At 39.6% G+C, this 20,551-nt stretch overlaps 1 protein-coding gene across 1 annotated transcript; it reads right to left on the bottom strand.

Annotated features, from left to right (window-relative positions):
- Positions 1–508: 508 nt before the first annotated feature.
- LOC139944637 (growth factor receptor-bound protein 2-like) lies at positions 509–19,906 on the bottom strand. Its single transcript, XM_071941698.1, has 6 exons — positions 19,247–19,906; positions 16,827–16,921; positions 14,580–14,705; positions 13,621–13,774; positions 10,441–10,632; positions 509–7,996 (listed from the first exon to the last, which is right to left on the bottom strand). Exons 1-5 carry the CDS (start codon positions 19,331–19,333, stop codon positions 10,444–10,446), a joined length of 651 nt encoding a protein of 216 aa, XP_071797799.1. The 5' UTR covers positions 19,334–19,906; the 3' UTR covers positions 509–7,996; positions 10,441–10,443.
- Positions 19,907–20,551: the final 645 nt, after the last annotated feature.

Here is a 20,551-nt window from a genome sequence, read left to right as displayed (position 1 = left end):
TACTAACCCTTACGAAGACACGGCGAATGCTGCGAAGTTTGAGCGATTGTCAAATATGTCCTCCCGACAGCATATTCGCTAGCATATTCGCCGTGTGAGAGCAGCATTAAGTGACCAATCTTCGTAAGGTGGAGAAAATGACTTGTGGACGTAGTGAATTTGTGGCGAATGTTGCGAAGTTTGAGCGATTGTTAAATATTTCCGTTCGTTAAGCACATTCGCTAGCATACTCTCCCTAGTGTGAGAGTAGCATTAGCCAATGTCTTCGCTAAGCAAACAATAAATTGGTCGGGCACCAGTCATAACAATGTGAAATTTATGAACTTTTGTTGTAATGTATTGTATTTTGGCTTGTAACAAATTTCTGCTGATAAGTAATTTTTTCTGGGCTCAGCAAATATTGTTCTTACAGGTATTATGAAATTCTGCTCTGTTTGGTGTCGATCCATTCTAACCAGTACCTGAGCTGAAACAGAGATTATTCTTAAACGAAAACAAACTTCACACATTTTTACATTTTTATACGAAATGGTTTATTTGCTTCCTTAACAAGGCCGTGGATATCTTGAAGAATAAAAACCTACAATGCTTGTTTTACTCTATTATATATAGTATCTTTAACATAATCCTTGAAACAAAGGGGAAAAGTAATGCAAGTTAAATCATGCCATATATAACAGTCACAGAGATAAGAAATGCGTTCATAAAATAGTATGTCAAATCATAATCTGGGTAACAATAATCCCCTAAGTCTCTTACCCCCATGTTTCTTAATCACATAATTAACTTCTCATACATTTCTTCTACTCCACACCCCTTTTGTTAAAATATGAATCAATTAATTCTGCACACTGAAAGACTTTACATTTAGATTCAATAACGTTCCATTCTTTCTTCAAAAGCATGACACTTTTTTAATAGCAGTGATAAGTAGAGGAAATACATAAAAGAAACTGTGCTCAAGCCATAGTTTGTTTATTACATTAATCTGTACAGTTAGGCTGGTGTGGTTTTAAAGCAATATTTGGGTTGTGTTTTCAATGGTAGTGAGCATTCTTTTTCTATAGAAATGAAGGTTTGTTGAAACTTTCTTATAAAAGACTCCAAGCAGCTTGATCATGATCAACACATTAGCTTATTTAAACGTTTCTACTCAAGTAAGTATCTACACAATTTTGTTAACAGGGCCCAATTTCATAGAGCTGCTTAACGGCAGTGGACACTCATGGTAATTACTCAAAATAATTTATTTTTTAGCATAAAAACTTTCTTGCAACGAGTAATGGAGAGCTGTTGCTAGTATAAAACATTGTGAGAAACGGCTCCCTCTAAAGTAACGCAGTTCTCGAGAAAGAAGTAATTTTCCACAATTTGATTTCGAGACCTCAGATTTAGATTTTGAGGTCTCGAAATCGAGCATCTGAAAGCACACAACTTCGTCTTTCATTATTATCTCGCAACTTCGACCACCAATTGAGCTCAAATTTTCACAGGTTTGTTATTTTATGCATATGTTGAGATGCACAAGTGAGAAGACTGGTCTTTGACAATTACCAAAAGTGTCCATGTCGTTAAGCACAAAATATTACTGAAACGCTTAAGAAAATATAAATGTTTCATCTTAGCAAAGACAAGCATAATACCAGTCACATCTGGTTCATGTGTCATGTCTTTTTGACTAGAAACATTATTTCGCTAAGCATTAATAATGTTGTGCTAAGCTACTTTCACACCAGAGTGATTTACCTGTGGATATTTCACACAGAACTCTGACCGAGTATAATGTGCTTAAAGGGAAGGTACACGTTTGGTAATTACTCAACACAAATATTAACTTAAAAACTGACTTGGAAACTAGCATTGGAGAGCTGTTGATAGTATAAAACATGATGAGAAAGGGCTCCCTCTGAAACAGCATAGATTTTGAGAAAGAGGTAATTTCTCACTAAAATAATAAAAGACTTTTTATAGCCAGAAGTCTTTTATTCCTATCTGGAAGCACACAAATTCGTCAAACAAGGGTGTTTTTTCTCTCATCATTTTCTTGCAACTTCGATGACCAATTCAGCTCAAATGTTCACAGGTTTGTTATTTAATGCTTATGTTGGGATACACCAAGTGAGAAGACTGGTCTTTGACAATTACCAAACGTGTACCTTCCCTTTAACACACATTTGGTGTAAGGGTAAAGGGATAATACCCAATACAGTTTCGCTACTCCTATTGGTGGAGAGCGCGTCACGTGGGGGTGTTTAAATAGTTGATAATGACCAGCTGGAGCTGTTTATAACCGGCTGGCTTCTGCGTGACGGGCGCACACATACGCCAATTATCGCGCGGAACGCGCAATTCATAGCTATTAGCAACAGGCACAGCGCGTAGAACAAACCTAAGCGCTTGCGCATAATCTATTTCTAAGCGCGCAAGCATAATCTTTTTCTAGGTGCCCGCGTACACACAAACCACGCGCATCAAACAGAGTCTTTACAAAGTTTCTGAAAAAATTCTTCAAACCTTGAATTTTCAATTGTCAAAGTGTCTATAATTGTACTTTTTAAACATTTTTTAACAAAAGGGCATTTATGAATGGGAATAAAAGAGTAGTGACTCGTTCTTAAACGTCCGTTTAAAACCTTGCAGGATTCTTGCCGTGCGATAAAGGCCCTCGCCTTCGACTCGGGCCTTTATCACACGGCAACGACCCTGCCGGTTTTAATTGGCCATTAAAGAACTCGTCGCTACCCTTTAATTCCCTTATTAAAAATCCCTTTTTATGTGTATAAGCAGCCAGATGAAATTGGGCACAGATTAGTCCAAATGATGCCATGGTTACCTTTACTAAGCAATATTTCCTGCATATATAACAGTTTAATTAAGTTGGACCAGGGTCAAAATAGAGTCAAGTGAATTCTGAGTTTGTATCCATGGTAACTGAGTGACAACAATTTAGTTAAAATTCACATGATTATGTAAATACATACTTTGTTTGTCAAATTAGCGTAAGTAATATTAATGATATAAATGATACATGGCACATACACAGAAAAATTAGTATTCAATATTTTATCAATTCAAAATAGAAAATCATTTTTAAGGATAGGTTCAGCACCGGGAAGCAGTAACCAAATTTTTCTTCACAAAAGATACTTTATACAAACATTCGTTTACAAAATGTTTTCTATTATATTTCAAATGCTTTGAAAAAAGAAGGATTTTCTGTTCACACCCTATTTTGAAAACACCCTACTTTGAAAATGTTTTTGATATGAAGCTACAGAAACTAAATCTGTATTTCCACATGCACATCGGTCGATTTTTTAGAAAGATTGCCGCCAAATTAAGCCCTGCATTATTCTTGCACAAAATTGAAAGCTCCTCAGGCCACCTGTGGCTGCTTTGGGCATTTTGGTACAAGCCACCTGTGGCTGCTTTGGGCTATTTGGTACTAGCCACCTGTGGCTGCTTTGGGCATTTTGGTACAAGCCACCTGTGGCTGCTTTGGGCTATTTGGTACTAGCCACCTGTGGCTGCTTTGGGCTATTTGGTACAAGCCACCTGTGGCTGCTTTGGGCTATTTGGTACAAGCCACCTGTGGCCACTATGGGCATTTTGGTACAAGCCACCTGTGGCTGCTCTTGGGCATTTTGGTACAAGCCACCTGTGGCTGCTTTGGGCTATTTGGTACTAGCCACCTGTGGCTGCTTTGGGCTATTTGGTACTAGCCACCTGTGGCTGCTTTGGGCATTTTGGTACAAGCCACATGTGGCTGCTTTGGGCTATTTGGTACAAGCCACCTGTGGCCACTATGGGCATTTTGGTACAAGCAACCTGTGGCTGCTCTTGGGCATTTTGGTACAAGCCACCTGTGGCTGCTCTTGGGGATTGCATGCAGTCTTAGGGCGGACTTATTTCCCCCCAAAATGGCGACAAACTAATTGTTTAAACAATATTTCACCGATGATGAACCTTTCCTTAGCTCTTTACAGCAGGCCCCCAATTAATTTCAATCACATATACAATGACCGTTACTGTTTCAACAAGAGAAAAATAATTAAAAAACTCAAATTAAAATTACAGTTAGATTTATGCATAGATGCAATGCTACACTAATTTTAAAAATCTAAACGTACACTAATTTTATCTGTTAACCTACATAATACTCGTCAAATATACATATTTTGGTCTGGTATCTCATAAGTAAATTATTCAAATGTATTAGCAGCAGTTCAGCTTTCTTTTTACAGTATTTTATTCCTGTAACTGACACTTTTGAATTCCATGAAAGCCCCACCCCTTCCTTTTTACCTTCCCTGATTGCATCCAGGACCCAGTTTCACAAAGCCTATTAATAAAAAGTTTTTGCTAAGCACAGACAAAATATTGCTTAGCATTAACTGGTTACCAGCCAAAAGTCCATAAAGTAGACATTGTTGTGACTGGTGCTCCACTCATTGTTTGCTTTTATAGCATAGAAATTGGCCAAGCAGTAATTTCTGCTTAAAAGCTTTATGAAAGTGGGCCCTGATTGTAAGTGTGGCGTAATTCCACTGTAAGCCATACCCACTTCACACAAACTGGCTCCACTGATTACCAGAAGCCCAAAGAGTTTGTTTGTTTGTTTGTTTGTTTGTTAAGATGATCAGGGCCCAATTTCTCATAGTAAAGCCTAACGGACGATTTTATGCTTACTGTGCGAATCCATTCCATAGTGTTGCTTACCGTATCACACGAAAAGGCATGCTAACCTTCCTGTGCTTACTGCACGAAAAAGAATGACGTAACAATACAAATACATGGTGAATGCTCAAGATGGCCGCCTAAATTTCCTGCTAACCTGTGAAATACGTTCATACCTTAGCAAATGTTTCTGCTACAGTAAGCACAACATTTTTGTTACAGTTAAGCAGCCAATGAAATTGGGCGCTTCACGTCAAGGGAACTCGGCAAACTCCCACAAGCTGTAAACACCAAGCTGGCAATAGCCGATCTTTCTCTCAACATTGGTTTAGGGTTACATTGGTCTAGGGTTACGAAAGGGCTGACATTGAAAGAAGCAAGCCTTGGAAAGTTTGATTGCAGTAATAAAGTGATGCCTTTTTTTTGAAATTAACATAAAATATTGTGTAAATTCCCTTGCAGAAGGAATTAACATGTGTGTTGTTAACGGTTCCTTAAAAAAGCCAATCCCATAACAAACTCAGAAAGTTCGTGAGATTACTAAACAATGTGCCACTAACCGAAACCTAAGTTTTTGTTCTAACCTTGGCTTAGGCTGCAGCTCTGTCTCCGACTCTGTCTTAGAGTCCAAGCCGGAGATGGAGCCCAAGCTGAAGCCAGAGCCAAACAGAGTTTTAGAGAAAGCCCCTACAAAAATATAAATGCATCTTGGAACAAGGTTTTGAAGTGTTCAAATTATTTACACAGCTAGTGCAGAATATAATGCTTGCCCCTGGGAGCAAAGAATGGTGATCACAAGTACAGAATTCCTCAGCCATGCTATTGGGCTCTGCATTTTCTGTATGAAGTTTTTGGTCTGTACTGAATAACTTGCTTAATTCCAGTAAAACTTGTCCCTTTAAAACCAACTGACACAATCTTCCTTTCAGTCATGTTTCCCTGATTAATCAATTATGACAGCTTATATGAAAAGTACATACCTACATGTAGTAATCAGAAATAAAGAAATAAACCTTGCAAAGGTTAAAAATAAGTATTTTTCTAAGCCATGTAGATTTTGTTTAGGGTCCATAAACCTCACCATTCTGTGAACCGTGAATAAATGTAACAATTTGAAATCCTTTCAAAAATCACCTTCCAAGTTAAAGAAAAATGATCAGAAAAAGAACGAAAATGTTTGTCAAATACATTTTTAAATAAATGTTCTCGCATTTTAGAACAGACTTTGATCCTTTCACAAAATCATTCGAGACTTTGTCTGCAAATGTACAGTGTGTGGAAGCTCTTTTTACAGGATGGTACAGTATTGTGATAAATGTAGCTTTCTTGAAAACTAGACAATTTGAATACATGCAATACCGTTTCAGAAAACCAATGCCATCAATGTTCATACATTCATCTGACACAATGCCAGTATTGGGGTGTGACTTTTCCGTATTGTTGAATGAAGAATATACGAAACTTTTACAGCATTATTTAAAATTTCACTTTAAGACATGTAAGAGAAGGTACAGCAGCTATCGACAGTATAAAAGCATTTGGGGAAACCACTATTTTGAAATAATGTGGTCGTCATTTCGGTCGTCATTTTTTAGAGGTGGTTAGGATGGGACAGGTCATCGTTTATGATATAAAAAGAGGGTATTAATACCTATTATGGTATGAAAAGTTTAAGAAATGACAATTTCTTTCTCTATCTAACTGGTGTCACATAATTAACTGGTAACTGTACTAAATGCAGATGACATGACACATGACATACGAGGGGCAAAGTTCATAGCGCTACTTTACGGTGAACAATTCGTGCAAGCTAAAGCGGACAAATTTGCTTTTTAGCACAAGCTTATTTTACAGGTAAGCCAACAAATTTGGCTGCCTACTCGGCTATCAAAATGAATTTGCATTGTTACATCAATCATTTTCATACAGTGAGCACCGGAAGAATGGCTAGCCTTTTTGTGTGCTTACCGTCAGCAGCGCTTTGAAACGGAACTCGCGAAGTAAGCACATAATTGCCGTTAAGCAACTCTTTGAAAGTCGACCAAAATGTTTCTCAGAGACCGTGAAGGTAAAACTAAAGCCCAGTTCATACTTTCTAAAAACGTTTCGTGAGAAGTGATTTTTTTGCGTCACAATTGAAAATGGAGTGCGTACCGATTATTGTGTCACCAAAATTCGCTTCGCATTCGCAGGAAGTAGGAACCAGGCTTTTGTCAGGCAGATTGTGCGCACTGGGTCAGAAATCGGGCAATATTTTTTTATTACACTAATTAGCATGACTGATAATCCCACTTCATTTTTCATTTGGTGTTTCTACGCCACTTATAGGTACTGGACACTATTGGTAATTACTCAAAATAATTGCAGCGTAACAACTTACTTGGTAACGAGCAACAGAGAGCATTGTGAGAAACTGCTCCCTCTAAAGTATTATAGTTTTGGAGAAAGAGGTCATTTCTCACTCGAATAATAAAAAAACCTTTTATCATGCATCTAGAGCACACAAAGTAATGCAACAAGGGAGGGTGTTTTTCTTTCATTATTCTCTTACAACTACAATGATCAATTGAGCCCAAATTTTCACAGGTTTGTTATTTTATGCATACGTGTATGTTGGGATGCACCAAGTGAGAATACTGATCTTTGACAATTACCAAACGTGTCCAGTGCCTTCAAACAATAGAAAAACAGCAGTGACATGGTGCCAAACACGCGTAGTATCACTTGTGCCTTTCATTAAGTGACGTGTCTGTTGACAACTTGACCCATTTAAGTTGAGCATTTTCACAGAGCACGAATCTCAATTTGCATTGATTTCTACACAGCACTCTGAATGGCAAGTTAGTATCACGATGGCATGTCAGTACTCAGATCATTGTCAGGTACCTAGCGTTCACAATGGAAAAATACTTACAATGTTTTTTCTTCTGAGGCGATACCTGATGCATCCTTGACGCAGTCCGAATGGTGGCTTCACTTCTTTCAACTCCCTCTTCACAACCAACGTAATTTTATTCTTTTCACTTAAAATTCTTAACAATTATACAAATTCATATCAGCAACTACCCAAACAATTTCATAGACATGATTCCCAAAGAATTATTCCACTTTGCGCAGTTCCTCAAAACATTTCCCGCTGTAAGGAACAGCGCACACCATGATCAGAGCAGTAAAAAATAGTTAGAAAGAAAAAACTCTGAGTGATTTATTTAACATTATAGTAGAAAATAATTTGCAGTTTTCTTAAAGTTGGACTTGAATGACTCTTGTTGATGAGGGTCAACAGCAACCTGACGAGAGGTAATCTCAAAGCCCTTACCTGTCAACAGAGTAGATACCAATCAAATGTTAAGATTGGGCTTCTGTCTTTAAGCGCAAAGATAAAGACAGTAAGCCCGGGCGACTAGTGCAACTTATGTCACTAGTGTCGTAGTCGCTACTATTGATTGCTTAGTCGAGTCGCGACTACCGTTTTTCAACTACTCGTTTAATCGTACAAAAATAGTCAATGGATAAACATGCAGTGACGTAAGCTTTCTACTGTGTTTTAATTGGTCCAAGGTGACGTTTGGCAGCTGCACTTTTGGTCGTCTGTATATGAATCTACATTGTAGAAGAAAGGTGATTAGGGACAAGACCTAGGCCTGAGGCCACTCTCTGGCGTAATTCACGAGCCTCGAAGTGTGACGTCAGATGTTGAAGCTATCAAACGTTAAAGGAACACGTTGCCTTGGATCGGACGAGTTGGTCAAAACAAAAGCGTTTGTAACCGTTTTTTATAAAATGCATATGGTTGGAAAGATGTTTTAAAAGTAGAATACAATGATCCACACAAGTTTGCCTCGAAATTGCGTGGTTTTCCTTCTACTGTGCGAACTAACATGGTCGGCCATTTATGGGAGTCAAAATTTTGACCCCCATAAATGGCCGACGCGTTTAGTCGACGAGGTAAAAGGAAAACCATGCAATTTCGAGGCATGTTTGTGTGGATTATTGTATTCTACTTTTACAACAGCTTTCTACCCATATGCATTTTATAAAAAACGGTTACAAAGGCTTTTCAAAGACCAACTCGACCGATCCAAGGCAACGTGTTCCTTTAAGAGATCAGATAAGCCTTTGATGCCTCCCTAAAGCCAGCCGTCCTACCATGGGCAGAATGTCTTATTCATATCTCTCATCACAAACCCTTAGAGGAACACGTTGCCTTGGATCGTCGAGTTGGTCTGTGAAAAGCATTTGTAACCGTTTGTTATAAAATGCATATGATTAGAAATATATTTTTAAAGTAAAATATAATGATCCACACAAGTATCACTCGAAATTGCGTGGTTTTCCTTTTACCTCGTCGACAAACTTTTGACTCCCATAAATGGCCGACTGTGTTAGTTCGCAAAGTAAAAGGAAAACCATGCAATTTCGAGGCAAATGTGTGTGGATCATTGTATTCTACTTTTAAAACATCTTTTTAACCAATGCATTTTATAACAAACGGTTACAAACGCTTTTCAACGACCAACTTGACCGATCCAAGGCAACGTGTTCCTTTAAACAATGCTGATTGGCTCTCATAAGTGACTGCTTTGCATGCGCATGTTAAGGATCTTTCAAGTACTCGTATGGCGCTTGTATAATAATAATAGTTTATATTATATGGATTTATTTAGCACGCATTCTAAAAAAACATTACTCATGGGCAGTGGTTTCGGCATTTGATGAAATAGATGTACAATGATTGAACATTGTGAAAACTCATTGCTAAGAAATTAGGTCTACACAGAATGCTTAGTGTAAAAAGCAGTGTGTTCAGTTCTGTTTTGAAAGTCTCCACTCTCCACAGAAACAATTTGTGTCCTAAAGTCAAGATTTTTAAAAACATTTCTCTGTCGGACTAAAGACGGTGGAGGTACATGAGAATTGGGGTTATGCTTTCATACTTTCTGAAATGGCACTTGTAGGACGCTTAGTACACGTGTGTCAAAAAGTATTTTGACATTATTCAAAACAATGAATCAGTGTATGTGTTTACACGCTCATCCTAACTGCACACTAATATTGTTGCGATACTCGCTGCCAAAACATAGGATTCAAACTGCCTCTAGCTACCGGGAAACCTTGGAAGTCTAGTTGGAAAGACATTGCTCTAGAATTGCATGGGGCGTGGGTTCGAATCCCACCCAAGTAACATACCTGTGATATTTTTTCACAGGATTCGGGAAAATACTGACTAAACAGTGCTAACACACATCGGTGTATGGGTAACAAACCAAAATTAATATAACTGCACACTGTTAGACACACCACCAGATCAAAGCATAACGAGACAAAAGAACGAGTGGACCAGTTGCATAATGACCTAATGCTTCTTTTGCGGGCTACTATACTTGATGGAGCGCATAGAGTACATTGACCAAGGGGGCTACTTAAAGTTATAGGGGAAATCCAATGGAGAGATTCAAGATGAGAACGATCGTGATTGATGCAGAAAGATGACTCTCATAGGCAAAACCAAAATGTCCAATATCAAGTCTGCGAAATTGAAAATTGGGTTGTGGACCAGATTATGCACGTTACGAATCCACGGCTTCAGCTTTGGACTCGGCTTCAGTTTCTGCTCTCTGGTCTGAAACCTTGAGTGCCTACGCAAAGCACGCTCAATTGTCGAAACAACTGAGAGCGCCAAGCTAGCCTGAGCAGAGTCTGGAGCCGAAGACGTGGTTTCGTAAAGGTCCTAAAATTTGGTGACTGAAAGTCGTTACGTACTTGTTATTTGATAATTTTGACGTAGGATGCTGGGAAGAGTCCCCTCTCCTCTCGCCCCTTCAGCTTCCCTTTCCACCAATCAGCATCAGCCTTTTGCAAGATCTCTATATGATCACCCTTGCGAAACGTCATCTCACCGTCTTCCTGCGCAGTGAAGTCAAACTCTGCTACCGCTACTTCACATTCTACTTCCTGTGTCAACCAAGAGTACGGAAATGAACGTTAGCAAATAAAAATAGCTTAGCAGAAATGAGCAAGATAATAATAAAAAGTAGTTCTTAAAGACACTGGACACTATTGGTAATTGTCAAAGACCAGTCTTCTCACTTGGTGTATCTCACATATGCATAAAATAACAAACCTGTGAAAATTTGAGCTCGATCGGTCGTCGGAGTTGCGAGATAACTATGAAAGAAAAAAAACACCCTTGTCACACGAAGTTGTGTGCTTTCAGATGCTTGATTTCCAGACCTCAAATTCTAAACATGAGGTCTCGAAATCAAATTCGTGGAAAATTACTTCTTTCTCGAAAACTACGTCACTTCAGAGGGAGCCGTTTCTCACAATGTTTTATATTATAACACCCCTTGCAAAGATTCTGCCTGCTCATTGGTTTAGAGCGCGTCACATGACATGTCTTAGTTTTGCTACACGACGGCCGTCGGTTTGCCATGCGCTAGTCCAAAGACTAGCACATGCCGCCGTGCGCTAGTCCGACAGACTAGCACACGGCGTGCAGTACCCAGACGTCCGTTGCGTGTACGAGGATGATAAATTGATAGTCTGTAACCATTTCGGATTGCACGACACGACATGCAACACATTCAGCAAAAGTGTTTGCAATCTGTATTCGCATCGTCCGTGGATTGTAGCATTCAGGTCTGTAACTTAATAATAATAGTACAGTTTTTAGAAATGTTTGGGGTGTTATAAAACAAATATTGACTGCTTTTACTCGTGCAATGGTTAAAAACTTTGACTCCCTCGGTGATCCCCGGAGCGTTCTATTTTCCCTCAGCTTCGCCTCGGGAAAACAGAACGCTACGGGGATCACCTCGGGAGTCATAGTTTTAACCATAGCACTCGAAGCAGTCAATATTTGTATACTATCAACCTCTCCCCATTACTCATTACCAAGTGAGGTTTTATGTCGATAATTATTTTGAGTAATTACCAATAGTGTCCACTGCCTTTAAGGGTCAGTTGATTTAGCTTACACATGTAAGTAAAACTTATACATGTACAAGAGGGTACGATTAGCCATCACATGATACTGTGTCTGCCCCCGTGTTGGCGACCACAGCCCCGGCTCATGAGCGTGTCTCTGGTGGATGCCAAGGTTTAATGGCGTAGTGTCCTGCCGCAGGCATATCTTAACAAGATAGCGGGGGACAAGTTGATCTAACCCAGAGTACAGCAAATACAACCTAATACATTGACGTCTGTGAAACAATTATGGCAAATGGAAAAGAAAAGTATTTCCTAATAAACAAACACTTGGTGACTTTTTGCCATATTGTGTCATCACAGACATGTACACTTCAACTCAGCAGACAACGGAGCTGTCTGCGTACACATTACTATTCAACCTACGACCTTAATTTTCCCAGAGTGCCAAGCGAACACACTGCAGCGTTCGATCAGCCTCGCTTCACTTCACCCAGGGGTATAAATGGGTACCTGCGAGGGTAAAGGTTGATATTGTGTATGAAAAAGCCTTTGGAGCGCTACAGTTGCCCAGGTTGTATAGTTCCAGGGAGCTGAGAATAAAGGAATGTTATTGACCCAATGACAAGGACACTAAGTGTAAAGCACATTGAGACATTAATGTGAAATTTGCTACATAAGAACTAGTTATTATTGTTATTATATAGCGTATTTTACAATAACATATCAATGCGCTTTACATAAGTGCTCTGGTCAATGGGCCAATAACATTCCTTTAATCTTTCTCAGCTCCCTACGTGTACACCTCCGGAATGCCATGGTGCTCCGAAATCTTTTTCAAACACAACATCAACCCCTACCCTCACAGGTACCCATTTATACCCCCGGCTGAAGAGAAACAATTAAGCATCTTGCCTAAGGACCAGTGTTAAGAAACCATTCAAAACTCGTACAGAAGTTAAGATATTTTTGCATGTTGTGGCGAGCGGTAAAGAGCACCGGGCTCAAGCTCTAGAGTTTCTGATCAGCAGAGTGTGGGTTCGAGTCCTGACCATGGCGCTTATGTACTTGAGCGATAATTTTTAAGGTAGAAGTTACCGGGCTATGGCCTCACGGCTGCTAGCCCGAGCATCGAAGCTCAAACACCGGCAAGGACCCAGCTCAGTCAGCCAAATGTTTGAAGTCATCGGGGCAACACCTCACGGCTGCTAGCCCGGCAGTTGAAGTCTTCACCGCACATCTCTGGAAACCGAAACTTAGAATCTGCCGAGTCGAAAGTATTGTCCGTTCTTTTAAACACCGATTTTGTGTGGAATTCCAATGTTCTGCGGTTGGGGACAATGGGTCATCAAGACGAGAATCGCGACCACCGGTTAACATGATGGGACTTACGTAAGGTTGCATAAACAACTTTAAACCAAATACTTAATACAATAAACTTGAATTCTTAACACCATCATTACTTTGTCCTTCAGATGGGATATTAAGCCGAAGGTCCCATGTACTAAGATTGGTAGTGCACCAAAAAGCCCAGAACGTTTATCGTGGAATAGTAAGTTAACCCTGGGCCCAATTTCATAGAGCTGCTAAAGCACAAAAATTGCTTAGCATGAAATTTCTTCCTTGATGACAACAGGATTACCGACCAAATTCCCTTTAGTTGCATATTGCTTGTTACTGGTATTCAGCTGTTGTTTGCATATCCTGAAAATCATGTGGAAATTTGGTTGGTAATCCTGTTTTTTCATGCTAAGCAAATTTTTGTGCTTAGCAGCTCTATGAATTTGGGCCCTGGTGTTACTAGTGCACATAGCAAGCATCCTTGTATACAGGTTTCCTCAGGCTTGCAAGCTACAATGATTAATATCACTTATGGGGCATCCTGGGTTTCATAAACCAGATATACTGTATGTAACAAATTAACCTTATTTTGGAAAATGTGTGAGAATCTCTTGTCACTGTGATCTTAATAGCACTCCTTACTAAAATCCTGTGCTGTATTCAAACTCTTACCATATCCTTCAATAAAATTGTTTGTGTCCGGCTAACGGAGGAAGTCTTGTAGTATTCCACCAGTTCATTAAGCGATCTAAACTTCACTACCCACAAGAAGTATTTGAAACTGCCGTCTGTTAAGATCTTGAAGTGCTGTACTCCATCACCGTATCTGCCATATTTCAAAGAAAATGACAGTAAGCTTTGATACTGTAATGAACACAATCTGTAGGCTCTGTAAATATAGAGGAAAGCCAAGCCGGGTACATCCTTGTCAGATCATTGAAGGACAATGCTCCCACGGCAGCTGGCCTTAACTTGTGTGAACTGGACAGTGATTGTACAAATTATCAGGTGCAGTGGCTGATTTATAACAATGTATAACAAATTGTATAACATGAGAGATTATCTAGGTGCATTGGCAGGATGCGCTGTTTTTGACGCTCTTTTTTTTTAGCGATATGTTGTGCATGATTTAGTTGTGTTAGACAGACCAAATGTTGAGTCCAGTGAGTGAATCCCGGAGTGAAGCCCTCTCAACTCTCTTGCGAATATCGCAGAGAAAGAGGAGTCATGACGTCAAATTCACATCGAATTCGCATTCGCAGGAAGTATGAACCGGGCTTTAGCATTGAAGAAATTCAATTCCCTCGGTGATCCCAGGACCGTTCCATTGTCCCTTGGCTGAACCTCGGGAAAATAGAACGCTCCTGGGATCACCGAGGGAATGGTAGTTTTTACCATAGCACTCGAAGCAGTCAATGTGTGTATAATATTGGCGTCCTACCAGAACAACACATGGCTATGCTCCCTGCTAACAAGTAAAAATGTTACAAGCATTTTCATTCCGAGTGATGTCTCAATTGACAGTGAGTAACTTAGTAACTCCCCTTGCCATCCTATAAGGGCAAGACATGATGGCCATGCAAACTGCTAACAAGGGCTAAGCATTTGTATCAATGGTAAGCATGTCTTACTTGACGGAGAGTGAGTAACTGATTTCGCTGATGTCACTTTCACTTCTACGGATAAGGAAAGCTCCGTCTGGCTGGTCGTTGAGCTTCCAAACAGCGCCATCTCTTGAGATGTTTCCATGTAAGAAACTAGACAAATGAAACATCAAATAGAGGTTATAGGTTACACCGATGTATTTCATTTTGGGTGGAACAAAGATATTGACAAAATAGGGAGACCGCTAACCTTGAGGCTAGATACATGTAGCTAAGTTGGTAGAGCGCAGACACCACATTAATCCGGAGTTTGTGGGTTCAAATCCGGCTCAGGTCAATCTTTCCTTGTTCAACCCAAACTATATTTAACATTTACCCTGTCAGTTTCTTTGTGGTATATATTACTTGATAGTTATTTATTTCATAACATACAGTATCACACAGTGCAAGCGCCAACGACAGGATGGTGAATTGACCCATTTCAGCTGACGTCATCATCAGAAAAATCTTGAATGCGCCATTCTGGTGGGCAATTTCACTGTGCGTTTTCTTACTCTATGCCGTGCGTTATGCAGTGAAGTGTGCATTTTAGGCGACGCGGCGTTAATACACGTAAACCTAACTGCCCACCAACATGGTGAGCGTGGCATCAGTCGCTGCGTGTGACGCGCGTGCAAGGGGTCAATACGTAATAAACGTAATAAGAAATATTCACTTTTAAATGTGGGAGGAAAAACCCCAAGTGAAAGAACCCACCCAATCAGTTAGGGAATGAAAACCCAATTTTTACTGACAAGGCTCCACGTAGGATTTGAACTGGGCTAGGCAACTACCCCCATTGCCCTGGTCTTAGCCTTGGTGCTCCTTAAAAAGTTTCCCATAAATTTTCTAATGGAAGCAACCTTTGCAAAATAAAAATGGCCTTGCCCTCTCCCAACGATGAATTTTTCACAGCCTAAGTGGCAAAAAATGTGTTCAAACTTTTGAACTGTTCTACATTGAAGTTGTAGTTTTATGCCTTGATATTTCTGCTTGGAACTCGTCCTTGAACATAGCGTAATTTAATACTTGCATTTGTTATAAGTATAGTTTGTTGCTCTTGGCTGGCCAATATACCCTAATAAGACTTTTTAAAACAAACAAAAATAGACTAAAACAAACATTGCTAGCAGCATTTGTTGTTGTTGAGAAAACGTTGTTTCAACAGAAAGAAGATAGTTTAGAATCATCAGTCTAGGGTTACAGTCCAAACAAACAGAACAACATACATGTAGCAACATAACGAGCTGAACATTATGTGAATTAGGCCTGAAAATTACACACAGGCCATGAATTCTGTTGTTGCTGTTCTGGGGGTCAATTCTGGGGTCAATTTTTTTAAAGCTGCTTTGCTCAGTAAACATTGCTTAACAAAATTCTGCTAAGCAATAAGAAGCAGGATACCAGGCATAATTGTACATGTGACATGGTATTTAGGCTGGGAACCATGTTCTGGTAAATATAATTATTTTGTGTATAGCTACTTTTAGTGCTTTAGTGGCTCTGGTAAGCAAAGTTGTAAAAATGAGTAAACCGTGTGGTCAGATTTGCCTGGTAGTGAGGTTACTGGTAAAATATTATACTTGTTGGGATAATGCAAGACCTTAGGAAGGTCTAAGCCTGTGCTTTTACGTTTCGGGGGTAAAATTTAGGCGTAACCGTTTCTGAAACGGTCGGGTATACGTGTAATCGGCTGTTTCGTAAACAAAATTTCACTTATAATTTTAAAATTTGATCAAATGAACAAATGCTCATGTGATCACAGGGGTCGAAATTGCCACTAGCCCGCTAGCCCGGGACTACCAGATTTACAGCCGGGCTACTCATTTTTCCAGCTTGATAGCCCGACGGGCTAGTGGAAAAATAATGCAAAAATCATCATCACAAACAATAAAGAACTATGTTATTGGTGTATTGTAAAGTTTGAGCCGTGACGCGGGACATAATGTGTCTTTCGGGCTAACAAAATCTAATCAGGGCTACTAAAAATTATTGGTCACTAGCCCTGCTGACTACCATGGAAATACACTTAATTTCGACCCCTGGATCAAAATGATTGCATACTTAGGACGGTCCAAAGCTGACATACAATAGTTTTACAGGAAATTTCAATCTTCAATTCCTTGTATCCTATAACCATTTCGGATAGCAAAGCTGAAAGATAGTGGGATCAAGTCACTGTATGAAGTTTCCTTGTTGACAATTGGTACATGGGTTCCTATTTGTTCTACTTACGGGTATGGTTTTATTTCAATGTAGTTTGCTGGCACTAATCCTCTTTTTCCGTTCAAAGAGGCTTTGTACCAGTGTTGTTCTGAATTCTCTAAAACCTGCAAAGACACAACAATAAAGATACTTTTTATTTAGTTCGTTTATAACAAAGATTCAGAATGGTTAAAAACACTCACCTTATTTGATTTGATTGATTTAATTGGGGTCAACTGTTGAAAAATGAACAATTCACTCGGAGCAGGATGTGAAACAGCGACCTCAGAATTCCCTGGGACACCAGTGCTTTTAAACTAACTGAGTCATCACACTAAAACTGTTTTTTAATTTTATCAGCCTCATTGAACATGTTTTGTTTTTGATCAAGATACTACAAAGTGTGACCTAACATTATCCATCACACCCTGATGACTTAAAACCACCTAAACTTGAGTCCAATGCACTAAACAGCTCTGCCCTTAACACATCATAACGATGGAGGAAGTTTTTTTCTTTTCCTAATGAGGCTGCTTCCTTTTCAAAACATTTGTGAATAAGAGGAATGATTCCAGGCCTGTATGCTTCGTTATTGAAAGGGCAAGGGCACCAAGAAATGTTTTCCTTGGTAAAGGGTACCCTATGAGGAAATTGTAAATTTCTACTGGAACACTTCAAAGGCACCAAGGCAATGTGACCAGGGGGCACGGAGGCAATTGCCTTCATTGCCTCCGTGAAGTATCAGGCCTGAATGTTCAATAGTGACAGCAACCAGAAATGTGATCTTCCTTTGTTTTCCCTGACTTCGGTCTACATGTAAAATGAGATTGAGACTAAAAATTGATTTCAGCACATGACTAATCAGTCATGATATTTAAAATAAATCAATTCAAAAACCAAATTTCTGAATCTTGCACAGTATTCAACATCAATTGAGGAGTTACTCTATCAAAATGACAGCATTTTTTAACAAGTCTTTAGAAGTGCCCCCCCCCCGCCCTTTCTTCACATCAAAAGTTGACAAAAAAACAGACAATACACCCATTGTCATTAAACAACAAAATATTAGTTCACTCAGTGGGGTGTGTATTCTAAATCTAATCATGCATGCAGGAAGTGAGGATGTATTATGATGTTACACTCAGTCAAAGGTTACAACATGATTGGGACAATTCTGAAGTTGGGACGGAACATGTACAAAATATAGCCCAATAAATCAGAGCCAATATGCTGGACTCCCTCAGCAGAGCCAGTCCAGCATATTGGCACTATTTATCGGGCTAAAAAGATACAGTACGTCTGTAGTGACTGGATTACGGGACAAGTTGATAAGAATCAGTTAGCTTAAATGTCATTTCACTAGTTGCAGTTTTCACCGGTCCGTTTTTCCAAAAATAATTTTTTACTAGAAAAAAAAAGGGTGTTGTTCAACACTAAACTAGCCCGTCGGAGAGTGAGTTTGGACTGGTCCTCAGGCATGACATTTTTAAAAGGGCCAAGTTTTATGGCTCTTTATTTACCGCCGAATTCCTCACTTACGATCACTTTTCTTCGGTCCTACTACTTGCCGTCAACTCGCCGACTTGCCGTCAACTCACCGTCAACTCATTTTCGTGCCGTCAACTCATTAAATTTACATGAAAAATCTATAAAAGGGGCACGGAAGTGTTAAGTCTGGGCTAAACTACATATTTCTCATGGTTTTTGGTAAAAATTCATTCACAAAAACGACTTTGTGTTGATAAAAAAAAGTACCAATCGTTGACATCTTGGGCCAAGACTATCAATGTGAAAAAGCAAGATGGCGGCCGACGGTGTTGCTGCTTCGAGATAATTTTTTCACGAGAAAAAAACTCAATTTTTATTCCGAAATATGACCAAAAAATTACGCGAATTCTCTTAGAGCTGATACTTTACAGTTCTATGCTTCTTTTGTGGATTTTAAATGTATATTGGAGGAGTTGACGGCGAGTTGACGGCGCAAGTGAGTTGACGGCGAGTTGACGGCAAGTAGTAGGACCCCTTTTCTTGGCTTACTCATCTGCAAGCGCCAAATTTATGCGCTAGCTTTGTAAGGGACAAATGCCTAGCCTAGTAATATGGAGTATACTCGTGAAATACACTTGACATCCTCATACATACAGTATGCGCAATTCCCTGCTTTTCTAATCGCCAATTCTTTGGGTAAGCAGAGCCATGAAATTGGGCCCTGGTGAAAGGGGAGAACACTAGAACAAACTAAATTACGCTTTATTTTACCGACTGATGTTTTGTCAATAGTTACGTTAACGATGATTGTGTCTCCTTTCTGTACCTCCATGGCCTCCAACGATTGTGTCTGGCATTTAGCCAACGAAAGGAGAGAACACTACACAAACTAAATAATAACGCTTTCTATTATATGGGTGAATACGCTTTATTTTACCAACTGATATTTTGTCAATACTTACGTTAACAACGATTGTGTCTCCTTTCTCGAAGGACAGTTCATCTTCACTGGTTGCTTTGAACGAGTGCTTTGCTACCGCATCAACCATAGTGTACCATACAAAAATACAATCTCCTATTACAAAATCGGGAGCTTCTGTTCGCTCAATAACAACTAAATTTGTTTTTTTTAAAGTTTCGACCAGTTTGCTGTCTGTAGTGATGTGCCAAGTTTTGGAGTTTCTTCCGGCTTGCAGTGTGGAGAAGTTTTGACCCCTACTTGGGCAAGGTGGTCAGAGATGTTCAACAAATTCCGAAGTTACGGTTTTCACTTTTTTTTTTAGGGTCCGGTGGTTGGCCGTACGTTCGTCACTTACAAAATGGTGAACTCACAATTTGTGTCCAAAATGGCGAGAGATTGGTTGCTCCAATGGGCAGTTGTAGCTGTGTAGTCTACGTTTTGACTGGCAGGTTTAACTTCAATTTGTGGCTTTAATTAAAAAGTGCGATTTTTGTAGTCGGCCATACAAACTCTCAGCATAACACACGTAAGTCATGTAAGTGTATGTCCATCCCATGTACACAGTATAGTAGTATGACATGTGTACAATATAATTGGTGTATGAATGTACGGGTCTTTTCCGCATTGTACATGACCATACAGTACACAGCAAACTGGCTACTCACCATTTCCTGTTTGTTAACGTTTTTGACGCACAACATCAACGGGGACGAGGTCAACCTCGATCCCAGAGGTACCGACCCGGTAGTACCAGGGCCATGGGGCTTCGCTCTACCGGGGCGGCCCTCATTCACGACACGCCCCCCTGTTTGAAATAATTTTGCGGGTGGGGGTCCTTTTTCGGGAGACCTGCCTGCAAAGCATTTTTGAGTGATCTGTGGCCATTTTAAGACCTAAGGTTTATCCTTAATTATTTGCAAAGCCTAAACTAGAGCCATTGAAGCAATGGGTCAAACTTGTCAAAGTTAATTCCAAACTATTTTATTGACATTCAAAATTTTTTCACAGAGATTTAGCTTGGATCGCAGCTAGCTTTAGCCCCCCCCCCTAAAAAAACCCAAACCCCACACCCGGATTGAGGATTACTTACTGTGTATTTCCAGTAATAGAAAAGCGCTTAACTTTTGGAAACCCTTTTCCTTCCCAAGTTTCAGGAAAATATCCTAGATCGTTTATCAGGGCTTTTATTTCTGCCAGGTGAAAGTTGATCTATCCGAATTGATATTCTCTAAAAGCATCCTCCACACAAAAATTAAAATTCATATTTTTTTTTCAAATTTCATATGGTCCCAAAAGTAACTCCAGC

Source organism: Asterias amurensis, chromosome 11 (genome assembly GCF_032118995.1).
Source record: "Asterias amurensis chromosome 11, ASM3211899v1".
NCBI lineage: Eukaryota > Metazoa > Echinodermata > Asteroidea > Forcipulatida > Asteriidae > Asterias > Asterias amurensis.
This window is presented reverse-complemented; position numbering and strand designations above follow the sequence as displayed.

Excerpts from the sequence above, each read along its gene's own strand:
- LOC139944637 (XM_071941698.1), bottom strand. The coding sequence starts at position 19,333 with ATGGTTGATGCGGTAGCAAAGCACTCGTTCAAAGCAACCAGTGAAGAT. Across the intron at positions 13,775-14,579 it reads AGTTACTCACTCTCCGTCAA|ATACGGTGATGGAGTACAGC; the intron begins GTAAGACATGCT and ends GAAATATGGCAG. Across the intron at positions 10,633-13,620 it reads CAATTTTATTGAAGGATATG|GAAGTAGAATGTGAAGTAGC; the intron begins GTAAGAGTTTGA and ends TGGTTGACACAG.